Source organism: Gopherus flavomarginatus, chromosome 3 (genome assembly GCF_025201925.1).
Source record: "Gopherus flavomarginatus isolate rGopFla2 chromosome 3, rGopFla2.mat.asm, whole genome shotgun sequence".
NCBI lineage: Eukaryota > Metazoa > Chordata > Testudines > Testudinidae > Gopherus > Gopherus flavomarginatus.
The window spans coordinates 104,441,043-104,458,757 of record NC_066619.1 but is presented as its reverse complement, the minus strand read 5'-3'; the positions used below and the strand labels follow the sequence as shown (position 1 = coordinate 104,458,757).

Genomic DNA, 17,715 nt, shown 5'->3' with positions numbered 1-17,715 from the left:
TTCCTTAGGTTCCCCCTGCCCTCTTAGATAAAAAAATATTTAAAGGGTAAAAAGAGTATGATGATTAACAATGTCATCCAGTTATAGGTTAGAGTAGGGACTTGTCTGTCTACTCCCAAGTTCCTATAGTTAGCACTGCTAGGCAGGTCTGAATGTCTGTTACATCAGCAAGATTATCCATGTTTTTAAGTGATAACAATTAATTTTGGCAGATAGGGGGAAACTACTGCAGAGGTTCTTTTTGCTGGACTCTCAGATAAGAGATGTGCAAAGAAGTGATGTGTAAAGCTGCTGTTCCTTCACTTTGCCAGCAGATGGGAAACTTTCCCTCTCTAGTGTCACACTCAAAATCAGAAAACCCTGCTATGCTGGAAGGGTATGAACATGCTGTCTTCTCGTGCACTTCTGAGTAGTTCCCAGTGATCTAGTGCAGTGACATGCAAAGGAGTTGTCCAAAAAGATTGTCTGGTTGGTAATAAATACGCTAGAGCGACTGACGTAAATGAATGTCACTTTCAAACGTGTTTGCCTTTTCACTATTCAAGCTTTATTCTTTTTTCATTGTGCATTTCACTGAGCTTGGACATTGAAATTCAAGTGGTCTGATGAATGAAGTTTGCATCCTCTAGCGTTTCACTTTCTGTTTTTCATACCATAGCACTAGGCTGTCATTTTGGAATTTCCATCAGTGAAGGGGAATGGTTTTCAACCCAAAAAATGAAAAGGAATTTTTTCATATTAATTTTTAAAAAGGAAAAGAAGAAAACAAACATATCTATTCATGTCACTTCTTTTACATCTCCCTGCCCCATCACCTCAAGTACTTTGTTTAATCATAATCTAGAGTTCTGCCTAAACTATTTTGAATTGTCACTTTAAAGAATGCAGTGTCACTTTAAAGGGACCAATCATACCAGAGGCTCTGCACCCCAATCTGGCATTCACTCCAGTGGGAGTTCTCTGTGTGCATTTCCTGGCAAGTTGAAGCTTCAGGAGATAATATTCATATGAAAGAGAGAGAAATTTTAAAATCTGAATCTAAACAAGAAAAGCTAAAATAAGAAAGGAATTGAAGTAAAGGCACATAGTCTAGCAGCATAATTGTATCAGCCATTCGCCTATTTTCATAAATCTTTAAGAAGTCTCTAATGTTTAGGCTGGAGATGAAATATGTTGTTGGAGTGCTACGGTTGACTGATGGCTCTTCAGAACTACTATCCATGTGCACCAAACTTGGAAGAGAGGTGGATGCTCACTAGATATGATGCAAACTGCAGGTTTATTGCTAGAATTTTAAATGTTGGGTTTAGGTAATTTTTAGGCGTTGTTGATGTTATAACTGAAAGTTGAACACGTTCTGTACACCAAACTGGTTGTTGGTGGCAAGGAACCACACAAGCCTGATTTGGAAGGTGTGGAGGGGTGGCACCAGTTGTTCAGAAAACTGAGGGATAGAATTGCTGACTTGAGTGTACGGAAGCCTGATTCATATGGTTTGATTTGTTTGTGTGTGTGTCAGATGGGTGAGGTGGGGTAGGGTCTGTCTATAAGACTTGGGAATTCTAGTTGATATTATGAAGTTGTTGTCATTAAATTTCTTAAATAGGAAACCTCTTTCTATGTGTATTCATCCTGTTGGACAGGACCTACTGCAGGTACTCATTTGGCTGAGGACAATGGGGGACACTTAACTTTAAAACTGTGTTCTGATGACAGCATCGTTAGGCTTAGTAAAGTACCCAAGTTGAGAAACCAGTTTGGCCAACCTGGTGTTAAGGAGAATGAGAGTTAGGAGTGGAAAGTTGCTGAAGGCTGACAAAGAGACAGATGACAAAAACAAAAGGTTCTAAAAGAAATCACTGGGGGAAGACCACAGGACTTGGGCAAGAGAAAGGAAGGGGATAAACTGGCCAAGTCTGGGAGAGAAGGCTCTGCTTTTGTGCATATAAGTGATGCATTGCAACAGAAGGATGTTGGATGACCCCAAGTGACCCTGATCCAGGCCCATAGAATGGCCTGGAGTGTTGAGGAAACTGAGGCAGGGAATTGCATATAGGGTTTACAATTTTTGTTTAATCTGTATATTTTCTGTGTGATTAAGTAAATAGCAATAGTGTGTTAGAATCCTGTGCAAAGTGTCTGGGTGTTATAATCTACACTTACTGCATGGCCCCTGGAAGAGGTAAACACCTCTGGGTGTACATCTGGGAGAGTTCATGTTAAAGCACATTCTGAGCTTCAAAGACTTCCCAGTTGACATCTCAGACGAGCCCCCACTTATAATGCCAACAGATCCCAGTTGTCAGCAGGAAGGATTGAACCTGGGACATTCAAACCTTAGTGTATAAGCCTCAACTGTAGGAGCTGAAAGCCACATGCCTCTTAAGCCAAGGCTGTAGCAGACTCATCAATCTCAAAATGGTTCAGGTGCCACTAGAGGGTGACAGATCACCACACCAACCAGGCATGAGTTGCATACTTCCCCTAGCTGAGGAACCCAATCCAAGCTTCAGAGACTTTCCAGCTGGTATCCCAGCTCAGGTGACCAGACAGCAAGTGTGAAAAATCAGGGCGGGGCGGGGGGTAATAGGTGTCTATATAAGATAAAGCCCCAAATTTCGGGACTGCCCCTAATAAATTGGGACATGTGGTCACCCTAATTCCAGCTGCCCAACAATAACTCTTTAAAAGGTTGTCTAAGGCAACTGCATGCAGCCTGGAACAGCTCCGGAAAATACTACTTGGAAAGACTGGGGCAGAGACTCTAATTGGACCAGAGCTGAGACAGATGCTGCAGATCTTTGTGTTTGAAGAGACCTTTTTGATCTGTGCAGAAACCTTAGAATCTGCTGAGTCTGGAGATGGAATGACAGCCACTTTCATGAGAAAGTCTATGGACGAACCCGCCCCTCCTTCCTCCTGCCATTGAGTGGAAGGCTGTGGGAGAATCTCAGAGGGAGATATGAAAATTTCTTTTCTCACTTTTAAGAAATGTTAACTGGGATTCCCCACAGGCATGGCTGCTCCTTATGATATGGGTGATATTGTCAAAGAGCTCAGCTGAATACTGCGTTCAGCATTCCCCATTTTTTATTAGAGGTCTGATGGAATGAAGGGGAATAGTTTTCCCACAGCACTGAATACTTGGGGTTGTTAGACTTTTTCAGAAGAATTCCATATTCTTCCTAGGTAGTTTCTGATTGACATATTCCACCAAATGGGAAGCTGTGTTTTAGAGGTGACAATGAGAAACTTTGATAATCCTAATACAAAATGGCCTATTCCTGCTCTTATTATTCACATGGAATTTTGTTTGTGATGTACGCCCAAGAATGAATTTAGCCTGTGCTAATGGGATCAGGCAGAGGTAATGGGATCAGGCAGTGGGCCACAAACGTGATAAGAGTGCATGTGAGCACAGACTTAATATTGAGGGCAGTGCTAGTAAATGTATTGTGGGTAGGTGCTGGATACATACAAACCTGACTTGATTTTGGTGGGGCGAGAGGGTATGTGAATGCACATTAACCTGCATGATGGGGTATGGGCAGGCTAATTACAAACTAACAGTTGGTGTGTGTTCATGCAATCTTGCTTACTAGGGGAAAGGGCACCTATCTAGCCTCTTCCAACACAATCGTCTACTACACCAAACATCCAAATTGACAAGTTTTTTGGGGGGAAAATAACCTGGTAAAAAGTAAAATAGTAAAAGGAGGCAGAATTCAGGTAATCAGGTGTGGTCTGTTTGAATGGAAAAGCTAATTACCATTCTGTAATGATTATTTTTAATATGGAATTACTGCAAACTGGGACACTGATTTATCAGTGTATTTAAGCATATTCCTAAGTGGAAGCACTAACATCAATGGGATAACTCACATACTTTGAGTTAGTCATGTGTATAAGTATTCTCTGGAATTGGGGTTTTAAGGCTGAACAATTACAGAGTTTTCTTTTTTATTCTCCTTTTTGGTTCAATAGGTATTTAATTCAAATCAGTACTACTATAGGTTACCATTTTATATAAAATAATTATTTATTTATAAGTAACAAATATCTACGATAAATACATAAATAGGAACAACAAATAAATAACAGACTGACATAAATATCCTGTTACAAATATTGTAAAATGATCTGAAAATATTTTCACAGCGCACAGGTAGAATAAATAGTAACAACAGCTTTCAAAATTCCACTGCATCTCATTTTAAATCATGTATAGTATATTACTTGATTTCGGTTAGTACTTCTAAAAATGTTGGTATTTAAATTTCTAAACTTCTTTGTGAGTTAGTCGTATATTTGAAAACTCCATAATTCCACATGGATTTCCGCTAGCACTGAGGCTGAACTGCTTGTCTTTTATGAAATAATTGGTATCTCTTCACTTTCATCCTGGGAAACTGTAGGTCCATACCTCCTGGTCAGAGAGTCCCATTTTCCATCACTGCAACCAAACATGTCTCCAGATGCCCAACGTGCTGATGAGTGTATGTTGGAATAGATGAATGGAACTCTCACCTCAAGTAGTTTTGGAGAGATTTTTGGAAAAGCAGCAGGAAATATGTTGGAAGATTTCCTGGATTGCCACCTTGCCATTCCCCTTCAGGGACACTTGAGGCTTGACATTAGAAGAAAACTATGCACATCTTTTTTGTTTGAAAGGTTTTCCAGTTCACATTTATGCTGTTATACTGTGGTTAAATTGCATGTTACAGTTCAGAAATGAGATCTGCTCAGAGAAGAGTTGAACCACAGAAATATATAGCAAACCTATAATGTCAACAATGTTTAAGGTCTGACCCTGTCTTAATTTTCTTTTAACTTTTTTTTGCATCGATAGCCTTCATTTTGCAATTTAAACTTTGAGTAAATGAACAGAGTATTATCATGTAAATTGTAATATGGGCAGTTGGAATTTCATTATGGAGTGAGTGTCTTCCATAATACAAGGTCATGTATCATGGAGTCTTAGAAGTCACTATGGGAAGAATCAGTAGAGAGGAGGGAATCCACTGCATGGTACAATTTCATCCAACTGTTTTAACCTCCGTAGTCGCTGCATCCTTAGCTGGAATGAAATGAAATTTGGTTGAAACACAAAGGGAAAGCTAAATTTTCCATTACATTAATGTCAGTACATTAAATGAAAATATCTTTCCATGCCTCATAATCTCACAAGTCTTATGCTCAGTTCATATATTTTATACATGTCTCTAGGAAACTTCTCAAGCTGTGGTATGTGTTAAGGACAGATTTATAAATAGCAACCATGACCATAATAGAAACACACTACATATGTAGAAGTCAGAGTACCTTGCGGGTGGAGGGGAAGTTTCATTATTTCATGACCAAAGTACTGGTGAAGTGGCTAAGGATTCGAAATATAAGTACTTTGTTGCATGGACTGCCAATTATGTAGTGCATAACAGCACCTGATCTATGGGAGATTATGAAGAATCACAAACCTAAATAAAAGGAGAAACGCAGAAAAAAAATCCATGTAATTGCAAATCCATTTCCAGGAGAGGATGGGAAGAGCCTGAAGCTACTGCCATGGAAATCAGTTGCTATTTGGCCACTGATCATGTGGAAGAGGATCAGGTCCTGTATAAGCAGAGTTATAAAATATCTGCTATCTCTGTTCAGCTGTATAATTGACACTAATCTTAATTCATTTACTCCAAGGAAAAGATCTGTACTGTACCTTACTTACTAAACCATCTAGTGAGTTTGTCAATAAGTACAAAACATCTTTGTATTTCCACACGAACGATCTCCCAGGCACACAGGCTGTATTGGTTTTCTTTCAGGAAAGCATCTATCCCCTGGAAGTATTTTTTCACTCTCCAAGTGGTGTGCTGGAGGTCCTCACTTTCTGGGTTGGTTAATTCCTTCTCCATCTGTGTTCTCAAACATGCCTCCAGCCGCTGAATTTGCTGGTGAAGTCCGCTTTGGAACCTGACTACGGATACCCCATCCCAGGCACTTGGGGTGAGGTTTTTGCTAAAGATGTTGAAGATCTCTTGGAGGATCTCTTGAATTGCCATCTGGGCATTATCTTTCTGGGACACTGAAAGTTCAACAACTTTCTGGGTGGGCTTGAAAGCTGCCCTTTCATTTACGCATTGTGAGGGGAAATTTCCGCTCATTTTCTTCAGAAGCTCCAAGCTCTCTTTGTTCATTTTGTTCTGCTGGAAGTGAAGCATGGTACAGAGCTGAGATGAGATTTCAGTAGAGAAGAGCAGTATAAGGCAAACATGCAGCAAACACCTGGAGGTCATGATGATGTCTATATAGTCCTTTTCTTTGTTACGAACTTTGAGCCTGGAGTTTGTTGAGGGTCCAACGCAGACTGCTGTGTCTTTCCTGTATGTCTCTGAATTTAAGTATTTGGTTGGAGCATGTCTCTTTGATCATTTTCTATTTACAAGATTTTCCTTCTTGGAGGTTTTGGAGTTTTTCTTTCTGTTTTTCTTGCTATTTTCTAGTTCTTTCACCATGTTTCCTCCTTATTTTTTTGTGTGAAATTGACCGCCCATGACAATACACAACCCTGTTAACTCATGTTGGATCCACATACATACAGGCTTTTTATCATACATTAATTTCTATAATTTGAAAGTGGTACGGAAAAGACCTCCAATTCATCAGCCAGTGCACTTCCCATTCATAATCTCATAATTTTTCTAGGCATGGAAGAAGTAAATGTGGGAGGAAAGGGTTAGGCCTCCCAAAAATATTGGCAAATCTTCCCAACTTTAACCATTTCCTCCTATTTAGAAGGCACAGTTAAAATCTAGACAGCACAAACCATTGGTATCCTTTCTTCTGTGAAACCACAGGAGGTAGAATGCTCTGAGGAAATCGAACCTTAACTCATTGTTATTTCCAGGTCTTAATGTACATACTGGAGCTGAGTAATAGATCCAGTGGAAAGGTGTGACTGTCATGTCGTGTTGATCACCCCAAGTAGCGGACAATAGTGAAAAATTGAGAATAATTCATAAAACAGGATGAGCAATTAGTATCATAACACATGCTAGAGAGGTACCCACATGGATGACTGTGATTTACAATGTGGTCAGAGGGAGGTTATGCAGAGAAGTGACATTATGTATATTTTACCAAGTGTGTCCCTGGGATGAAAGAATTCAAATAATTTTTTAAAAATGAAATTCAGTATTCATCATTTTTGCTGGTTCTTTCTCTTTCCCCTTCCCCTCAGCTTGGGCAGGGAAATTCTTCTAGTTTGTTTTATTCCCTTCACTTTCTGTGGTCACGTTACATTTTCTGGATCTCAAGCCCGAGCCCAGACTGTTGTGCTGGAATTTCCATCACAGCAGGGAAATGTATGTTAATTCAACAAGAAAACTATTTTCATTGAAATTAAAAAAGACAATCACATGAAGAAACGATGAAAACATTTTTGTGCATATTAAATTGGTTAGAGTCTGCCAAGTTTTCCTGCATTTCTATAAGAAATTTGAGATTTTAGCTTCAAATTTTTGAAAGACCCTCTGCAAAGCAGAGAAAGCAGACTTACCAGAGCCCTCAGATCACTATATGAATGAGACCATGGTTTTGTTGCTCTTATTACTTGAAGCTTCACGCCCCCAGTACCCGTTGTTCCAGCCTGGGGCAGCCCTGGCAGGGTGGCTGTAATGGAACCACGCTGATAGGGACCAGTATGAAGGTCTGACAAAGCTCTAGAAGTGATGCAGATAGTCAGGTGCTCTGTGTGGAAAGACTGTGTTCTGTGCAGAAGCCATCGAGTCATCTATTTCTATGATGAAAGCTGGGGCAACTATTTCCTCCTTCCTGCTAGTGAGATGATAAGGGAGAGTTTAAGTGAGGATGTATTAGTGGTGTTTTCCTCTCTTTTTATATACTTGTGGTCTGGGGCGGCTCTAGGCATTTTGCCACCCCAAGCATGGCAGGCAGGCTGCCTGCAGGAGGTCTGCTGAAGCTGCGGGACCAGCGGACCCTCCACAGGCAAGCTACAGACGGCAACCTGCCTGCCGCCCTCGCGGCACTGGCAGAGTGCCCACCGCGCCTTGCCGCCCCAAGCACTTGCTTGGTGTGCTGGGACCTGGAGCCGCCCCTGCTTGTGGTTGTCTTTCCTACAGGAAGACCTAAAGTCATAGATGTTGGATGACATCATATGTCTTTTAAGTAGATTAAAAGATTCTTTCACGTAGCACAGCTTAAAAACAATGTGATGGAATGATTGTCAGGAGGTTCTCCTCCAACTACAGAGGAAATGGAAAAGTTAGACTTTGAAGAAGAGTTTGTATGGCTCCCAGGTGCAATATTACTGCAGTGTTCCACCAGAGAGGTGGGTACTTTTTGGAGGTTGGGAATGAATCTGTTTATAATCTTTGACTTGTTCATACAATCTATTTTTGCTCGCATTATTTCCCTGTAATTGTGCTTTGTCAGTACAATTTGTAGGCTTTAACTACACCCAAGAATGAATGAAGGAATAAGGACTTGGGCAAAAAGATCTTCTACTGCTGATAGGCAGTACTAGTGAAAAAGCCTGCACCATAAATAAAGATAGGCATTTGTATTAAGAGTTCCCTCCCTGTATATGCCTCTAAGCCAGCAGGTCCCAGACAGAGCTTCATGAATGGGTGATGGTATAGAGTACTTGATGGTGGTCCTCAGAGAACTGACAGTTCCCACATTCTTTTAAAGACAGCTCAAATTTTATAAATGTGTTCCTACTACTCCCTTTCTCTGTACGCATTTGGTGTTCCTGCCACGAAGATATTACCTGATCTTGAATAGCAGGGTAAATAGTCCATGGAACAATATTTCTAAGATTAGGCCTACATGATGAACTCTTTGAGAAACCTGGAGATAAAGATAAGCAAAGGCTTCTGCAGTGGTGCCAGCTGTTGACTGTGAGGAATGAACAGAGACTCCTATTAGCAGCTCCAAATGAGGTGATAAAATGGATTTCCAATGGGGCTTACATTGCTGTTTTTTCCCTAAATGGAGATTGCCAATCAGTGTGAAAATGTATATACAGTTTGTTTCTATGCTCTTTGAACATTTAATGTCGTGTTTGTTTGATTTCTCTTAATAACTTTTTAATACGAAATCTCCAGATTTAGGGTGAAATTTGTCATAGGCAAGTGCTATGACTGACCAATAGTTCTTCAAAATACTATCTATGTACCTAAAATTGGCACTTTTATTGAATGCTTGTATAGCACCCATAATAATGTGCCTGGGCACTGATGGGGCCCCAGGGAACTGTAATACCAATAATAAGTAATAATCAGCTTGCGCTAGCCCTTCTACCTGCAACTGTCACTGTAGTGCATGTTAACCTGTCAGTTACCACAGCAAAGACTCTCTCTCCAGTTAAGGGAATACAGTTTGCATGTTGCAGAACTTCTATATCTAGATCAGTGATAGTCAGACCTCGGTAGTTCAGGAGCCAAATTAGCAGTTAATATTACCCAAAAGAGCCACAGTTGTGTGAATTCATTGATTCATTTAGTATACTATAGTACTATTTGTATTTAAACGGTATGACAGGGAAATAGTTAGTTTTTTATATAATATATTTTATTTTCAGAGCAAATAAGTTAACAATTTAGTGCAAACTGATAAATTAATTGGTTAATAAAATAGTAAAAGCATCTTGATTGGTTAATAACTAGACTGGTTAAGAATTAAATCACCCAATGTTTTTATATCATGTGCTGCAAAGAGCGACAGGAGACACATTAAAGAGCCACTTGCGGCTCACGAACTGAAGTCTGAGTATCACTGATCTAGATGCAAGTCATGAAATGATCTGAGACATACATATAATCAGAATAGTTCCCTTGTCTGGGGCCTGAGATCATGATATTTTCTCTCTTAGTTGTTGTTTTTCTCTCTCCCAGCGTTTCTTCTCCATCAGGGCTTGATTCCCCAACATGGTATGTTTTAATTTATTCAGGATTATTTTTGTTCAGTTGCAAAACGATGTTTTCCCGTTTGCCTCAGTTTATCAGTTTCAATAGTCCTGTCCCTTTACCTTTTCTTAGATTGGTCAGGCTGAACTGACAGTTAGAAACAAGGCTTTTTACCTAAAAACTGAGTCAATGTCATCAGAAAGCAATTAGAAACACTAAATATGGTGCTTCCACAGTATGATTTTTTTTTTTGCAATCTTCTTTTAAAAGTACAGCCTCATTTTAAACTATACTTTTATTTGTAAATCTACATTTCATCCTCTTAACCAGCAGGGGGAAACTGTTCATTTTCTGGATGGTCACTGCAAAACATAAAAACCTCCTGTAAACCTATAATTTTCCTTCGTACCCTGCTTCATTTCAGAGAAGGAAATAGCGTAGGTATATTTAAAGTTATTTAATGCAGAAGTAGCTATGGCCCTCAGAAAATATTGGGTCATCTGCACTTTTCAGATTTCATGTAGTTTAAAAAGAACACTTAAAATGTTGATGCCAGGGAAACTGGTGTCTTAGACACTGGAAAAAACAAAACTTTGCTTACTGTCAACAAATCTGAAAATACAATGCAGTTAGTAATCCATGTTCAACAGAGGTACACACGTGGATGGATGTGGTTTACAGTATGGTTAAAAAGCACTTATGAAGAGAAGTCATATCATGTGTTCTTAACGTGTGTCACTGGGATGTAATAATTCAAAGTTTTTTTTAAATCAAATTCGGTGTTCACTATTACTGCTGGTCCCTTGTCTTTCAATGTTTGTGTTTCTCTTGGCTTGAACTGGAAAATTCTTCTGGTTTGTTTAATCCCCTTACCTTCCTGTGGTCACACTTCACTTTTCACACGCCCTAGCGCAGATTGTTGTGTTGGAGTTTCCATCATGGCAAGGAAGTGCGTTTCAATTAAAAAAGAAAACTATTTTAACTAAAATTGGAAAAGAAGATTCCCTTACAGAAAATCTGAAAACGTTTCTGTTCATATTAATTTGGGTAGAGCCCCAGGCAGAGAGTTTTAAAGGATCATAGAAATATAGGGCTATAAGAGACCTCAAGAGGTCATTGAGTCCAGCTTCCTGCATTGATAGGATGAAGTATACTAGACCAGGGAGGGCCACATCAGGCAACAGAAATTGTATGATGGGCCATGAATGCTCACAAAATTGATGTTGGGGAGCGGGCACTGGGCTGAGGGTGAGGAGTTTGTGGTGTAGGAGGGTGTTCTGGGCTGGGAGCAAGGGGTTTGGAGGCTGGGAGGGTGATCAGGGCTGGGGCAGGGGTGCAGGAATGGGTACAGGTTCTGGCTGGGAGTACGGGCTCTGGAGTGGAGTGGGGATGAGAGGTTTGGGGTGTAGGAAGGTGCTCTGGGTTGGGATTGAGGGGTTCGGAGGGTGGGAGGGGGATCAGGGCTGGGGCACGGGGTTGGGAATGGGGAGAGGCTCAGGGGGTGCAGGCTCCGAGTAGCGCTTACCTCATGCGGCTCCCGGAAGCAGTGGCATGTCCCTACTCTGGCTCCTATGCAGAGGCGCATCTAGGCGGCTCTGCATTCTGCCCCGTCCACAGGCACCATGAGTCGGAGTGGGGCCATACCGGCTTCTGGGAGCCATGTGGTGCATCAACCGACCCAGTGCTCCGGCCAGAGTGGGACCGAGCTGCGTGGTGTGGGCCTGACCCAGTGTCCCCGCTGGAGCAGGGCTGAGCCATGTGGTCTGACCTTGGGCCAATGCCCCAGCCAGAGTGCTGGAGCGGGGCTGAGCTGCTGGCGCCACTCACAGACTGGCTTAAAATGGCTCTTGGGCCAGATTGCCCCATGCCCCATAGTTTGTCCACCCCCGACCTAAACTATCTCTGACAGGTGTTTTGTCTAATCTGTTCTTTCAAATCTCCAGTGACAGAGATTCCACCACCTCCCTTGGCAATTTATTCCAATGCTTAACCACCTGGACAATTTGGAAGTTTTTCCTAATGTCCAACCTAAACCTCCCTTAAGAATACTATTAATACTAACAGAAAAGACCAAGGCATCAAGGTAAATACAGGGTAATGAAAGAACAGAATCTGTTTCAGTATATCTGTATATCAACAGCACATAGGCACAGAAGTGGTGTATAGTTTGAGGAAAATTAGTTACAAAGGCCACAGAACCTGCCCCAGAGGCTTCATGCAGCGATAGAGTTCTCTGTGTGAGCATCTCAGCTGCTTCACGTGGAAGCATGTGTGATGTGGGCTGAGGTGGAGTTGGGTTTGCTGCCTTGACTCATCATTCCTTCTTTCCTGCCACCCCATGGATTATTTTCCATAGCCCTGGAAAATACTCCTTGACACTGAAAAGATTGGGGCAGAGAGTGTAATGGGTGGTAATGCAAAGTGGTGAGACCTTTGTCATCTGTGCAGAAATCATAGAATCTGCTTAGTCTGGAGATGGAACTACAGCCATTTCCGTGAGGAAGGCTGGGGTCCAACCTGTTCCTCCTCATTCCTGCCCACCATTGGAAAGCTATGGGAGAACCTCCGTGGGGGATATTTACAGAGTTTCCCTCTCTTTTAAGAAATGCGAGCTGGGATTCCCCATAGGTATTTGCTGCTCCTTATGATACGGGTGGTATTGTCAAAGAGCTCATCTGAATTCTCCACTCAGTATGGCCCTTTTTTTTATTAAAGGTCCGATGGCATGAATAAGAATAGTTCCTCTCTAGCACAGAATAGATTTGGGGTAGTTAGGGTTTTTCAGAAGAATTCAGTATTGTTCCTGGTTAGTAACTGACTGATGCATTCCCTGAAACTAGAGGCTGCATTTTAGAGGTGACAAAGAAACTATGATGATCCTCATTCAAATATCCTATTCCTTCTCTCATTACTCACATGTAATTTTGTTTGTGCTGTGCACTCAAGAATGAATTTAGTCTGTGCTGTGCTCACTCAAAAAAAAAGGAACCAAATGTGTGTGGAGGATACACAAATGAGAAGCATTCATGGAAGCTCATAGTTAATGGGCGGGGGCGGTGCTTGTAAATGTATTGTGTGGAGATGGTATGTGAATGCACACAAACCCGACTGATGGAGTTATAAACAAGATAATTAAATGCTAACTTAACTGGTGTGTTTTTGAGGGTGCATACTGTTTGTGGTTGGTGCCCTCTCTCCCCCCACCCAGTAGTTTAGCCTCTTCCAACACATCTACTAAACCAAACATCCACAACAAGAAGTTATTTGGTAGGGGAAAATAACCAAGGAAAAAGTAGCAGAGGAAAAAGAGGCAGAGGTCAGGTCTGGTGCATGGTTTGTTCCAGTGGAAAGACTGATTTTCACTCCATAGCTACTTTTTAAAATATGGAAGTACAGTGAACTTGCACACTGATTCATCAGTGTATCTAATTATATTCCCAACTTGAAGTACTAACATCAGTGGGATGGGTCACATACCATAAGTCATGTGCATAAGTACTTTCTGGACTTGGGGTTTTAAGGCTGAACAGGAATAGAGGTTTTCGTTTTTTTTAAATGGGTATTTGATATAAATCACTACCACTATATGTTGCCATGTTGTACAAAATAATAATTTATTCAAATTTATCTATGATAAAATGTAAATAAGAGCAATAAATAATAGACTGACATAAATATCCTGTTACAAATATCGTAAAATGTTCTGAAAATATTTCCACAATACACAAATTGAATAAATAATAGAAACAGCTTTTAAAATGCCATTGCATCTCATTTTAAATTGTGTATAAAATGTTAATTGATTTTGGTTAGTACTTCTAAAAATTTTATTTTAATTTCTAAACTTCTTTGTGAGTTTGTCCTGTGGTTGAAAACTGTTTAATTCTACTTGCATTCTCTTGCCGGCACTGATGCTGAACTGCTTCTCTGCTAGAGGAAATAATTGGTATCTCTTCACTTTCATCCTGGTGAGCAGAAAGTCCTTCCTTCCTTCCTGGTAAGAGTCCCACTTTCCACCATTGCAACCAAGCATGTCTCCAGATGACCAGCTGGCTGATGAGTCTATGTTGGACCTCTGAATGGAACTTCCGCCTGAGGTGGCTTGGGAGAGATTTTGCAAAAGCAGCAGGAAATGTGTTGGAAGATTTCCTGGATTGTCACCTGGGTATTTTCCTACAGGGACTCTCGGAACTTGAGAACTTCTTGCTGCCGCCTGAAATCGCTCTCTTTGTTCTGACATTATAGGAAAATTATCCACACCTCTTTGTTTGGAAGCTGTTCCAGTTCACATAGAATCATAGAATATCAGGGTTGGAAGGGACCTCAGGAGGTCATCTAGTCCAACCCCCTGCTCAAAGCAGGAGCAATTCCCAACTAAATCATCCCAGCCAGGGCTTTGTCAAGCCTAACCTTAAAAACCTCTAAGGAAGGAGACTCCACCTCCTCCCTAGGTAACCCATTTCAGTGTTTCACCACTCTCTGAGTTATGCTTTTATACTGTGGTTGTACTGAATGTTACAACTCAGAGGTGAGATTTAATCAGAGAAGAGTTGAACCATAGAAATATATAGCAAACACTTAATGTCAACAATGTTTAAGGTCTAACCCTTTCTTTCAAAATTCTTAATTGTCTTGAAGCTTTTTTGCATCAGTATCCTTAATTCTAAAAATTTTAAACACAGTAAATGAACAGAAAATTATCACATAAAATGTAGTTTGTGCAGCTGGAATTTCATAATAGAGTGAATGTATTGCATAATATATCAAGCGTTATGGAGTGTTAGAAATCACTGTGGGAAGAATCAGCAGAGAGGAGGGATTGCACTGCATCCTTCTGGTTTAACCTCAGTACTTGCAGGATCCGGAGCTGAAATGAAATTGGAAATAGTTGAAACACAAAAGGAAAAAATATAATTTTCATAGAATTGATCTCAATTAATTCAATGAAGATATCTTTTCACATGTAAGCTCGCAGATCTTTTAGTATGTTCATATTTTTTTAAAGTCTCTAGGAAGCTTCTCAAACCTTGGAATACTAGAAATAGTTCTCATGAGGACAGTTTAATTAATAGCAATGATGATAATTGTAGAAACACACTACATCTGTCGAAGTCAGAATACTTTGGTCATCAGATAATGATACATCCCTGCCTCCCACACCAAAAAGTGCTGGTGAGGTGCCTAAGGATTCCACATATATGTACTTTGTTGCCATATCTGCCAATTACTGACTACACAACAGTACTGATATGTGAGAGATTATGAAGATGTGCAAAAATAAATAATAGTAGAAACACAGAAAAATAAATCCATGTAATTGCAAATCCATTTCCAGCACAGGACAGGAAGAGCCTCAAACTGATGCCATGGAAATCAGTTGGTATTTGGCCATTTACCCTGTAGAACAGGGGTAGGCAACTTATGGCACGACTATAGGAATAGTTTTGACTGTACCTTAGTTATTAAGCCTACTAGTGAGTTTGTTAACTAGTACAAAACATCTGGGTATTTCCATGCGAATGATCTCCCAGGCACACAGGCTGTATTGGTTTTCTTTCAGGAAAACATCTATCCCCTGAAAGTATTGTTTCACTCTCCGACTGGTGAGCTGGAAGTCCTCACTTTCTGAGTTTGTAAAGCCCTTCTCCATATGTGCTCTCAAACATGCCTCCAGGCGCTGAATTTGTAGATAAAGTCCATTTTGGAACCTGACTATAGAAGTCCCATCCCAGGCACTCTGGGTGAGGTTTTTGCTAAAGATGTTGAAGATCTCTTGGAGGATCTCTTGAATTGCCACCTTGGCATTCTCCTTCTGGGACACTGGAAGTTGGACAACATCTTGGGTGGGTTTGAAAGCTGCCCTTTCATTTATGCATTGTGAGGGGAAATTTCCGCTCATTTTCTGCAGAATCTCCAAGCTTTCTTTGTTCACTTTGTTCTGCTGGAAGTGAAGCATGGTACAGAGCCGAGATGAGATTTCAGTAGAGAAGAGCAGCATAAGGCAAACGTGCAGCAAACACCTGGTGGTCATGATGATGTCTGTACAGTCCTTTTCTTTGTGTGGAACCTTGAGCCTGGAGTTTGTTGAGGGTCCTACGTAGACTGCTGTGTCTTTCCTTCATGTCTCTGAATTTAAATATTTGTCTGCAGAATTTTTGTTTCATCATTTTCTGTTTTTAAGTTTTTTCCCTCCTGGAGGCTTCAGTCTTTTTCTTTCTGTTTAATTCGCTGCTTTCTAGTTCTTTTACCACGCTTCCTCCTTTTTGTATATTAGTGAAAGTGACCACAAATGACCATATACAACCCCTTTAACTCATAGTGGATCCACATGCATACAGGCTATTCATGATACATTAACTTAAAGATGTAATTTAATAAGATCATCCACACTTCACAAGTGGTAGAGAGCAGACTCCCAATTCATCAAACCCTACACTTCCCATTCATAACCTCTTTCATTTGACAGAAAAAATAGTTGAGGTATATTTAAAGTTTTTAGGTATAGAGAGGAAATGGGAGGAAAGAGTTAGGCCTCGGGGAACTGAAACAATTTGTATAGTGGGGCTGCTGAGAGCCATTGAACCAAACTGTAAACCCTGAATATGTAGGAAACCACTTCAAGCCAGGGGATGTGGCAGCACCTATGTTAGGCCGCCCAAAAATATTGGTAAATTTCAACTTCAACCATGGAACTTGGAAAGCACACTTAGTATGGAGACACCAGAAAATATCGGTATCTTCCTTCTAGGAAAACAAAGGAGTCAGAGAGTGTGCTCTGTGAGAATGGAAGATTTTTTCATTTTTTTTTTACTTCCAGATCTGAATATATATATATATATATACACAGTAGCTGAGGAATAGATGCAATTAGACGGTGTGAACCTTATTTCCTATTGGTCACTCTGAGTAGCTGACAGTGGTGAAAAATGGAGGTAATTCATAAAACAGGATGAGCAATTAGTTACACATACTAGAGAGGTACCCACATGGGTGACTGTGATTTACAGTGTGGCCGGAAGGAGGTTACGAAGAGAAGTCATGCTGGGTATTTTTAACAGGCATGTCCCTGGTTTGTACTAATTAAAGAATTTTTTAAAAATCACAATCAATGTTCACTATTTTTGCTGGTTCCTTCTCTTTTGACTTTTGCTTTCCCCTTGGCATGGGCAGGGAAACTCTTCTGCTTTGTTTAAGCCTCTTTGTTTCCTGTGGTCACATTTCATTTTCTGGTACTCTTCCCCTAGCAAAGACTGTTTTGCTGGATTTTTCCATCATGTCAGGAAAGTGTGTTTTCATCCAGAAAGAAAACTCTTTTCACTGAAATTAGAAAGGAAGAATCACATGAATAAACCATGAAAAGATTTTTGTGCATATTAATTTGGTTAGTCTCCCAAGTCTCCTGCACTTTTATAAGAAATTTCAGATGTTTGTATCAGCTACATAAAAGTTTCTGTAAAGCAGGGAAAGCAGACTTACCAGAGCCCCCAGATTGCCATGGGCTACACTCCCCATTCTCCCATGACTTTCCGTGGGTGTTGGGGATATGTGTTCCACACCAGGGTGAAGTCCAGAGGAAGATGTTGAGGCGAGAAGGAAATAAGTCATGTGAATACTAGGAGAGTATAGAGTAACAAAGTAATCACAGGGTAATGGGGGGATGGGAGAAATAATCTTTTTCAGTTAATCTGTATGGTAACAGCAATTTAGGGGCACCGGAATAATTGTTATTGTGTGGCTGCTAAAAGCCATTGAACAACACCATAACCCCTGTATATAATGGAGACCATGCATT

General features: G+C 40.6%; 2 protein-coding genes across 2 annotated transcripts; both read right to left on the bottom strand.

The window, feature by feature from the left end:
* Window positions 1-5,714: 5,714 nt before the first annotated feature.
* LOC127047322 (interferon beta-like) lies at window positions 5,715-6,290 on the bottom strand. Its single transcript, XM_050945443.1, has one exon. It carries the CDS (start codon window positions 6,288-6,290, stop codon window positions 5,715-5,717), a length of 576 nt encoding a protein of 191 aa, XP_050801400.1.
* A 9,088-nt stretch (window positions 6,291-15,378) lies between these two features.
* LOC127047321 (interferon beta-like) lies at window positions 15,379-15,954 on the bottom strand. The gene has a single exon (XM_050945442.1). The coding sequence runs from the start codon at window positions 15,952-15,954 to the stop codon at window positions 15,379-15,381; it is 576 nt and encodes a 191-aa protein (XP_050801399.1).
* Between the last annotated feature and the right edge of the window lie 1,761 nt (window positions 15,955-17,715).

Excerpts from the sequence above, each read along its gene's own strand:
- LOC127047322 (XM_050945443.1), bottom strand. The coding sequence starts at position 6,290 with ATGACCTCCAGGTGTTTGCTGCATGTTTGCCTTATACTGCTCTTCTCT.
- LOC127047321 (XM_050945442.1), bottom strand. The coding sequence starts at position 15,954 with ATGACCACCAGGTGTTTGCTGCACGTTTGCCTTATGCTGCTCTTCTCT.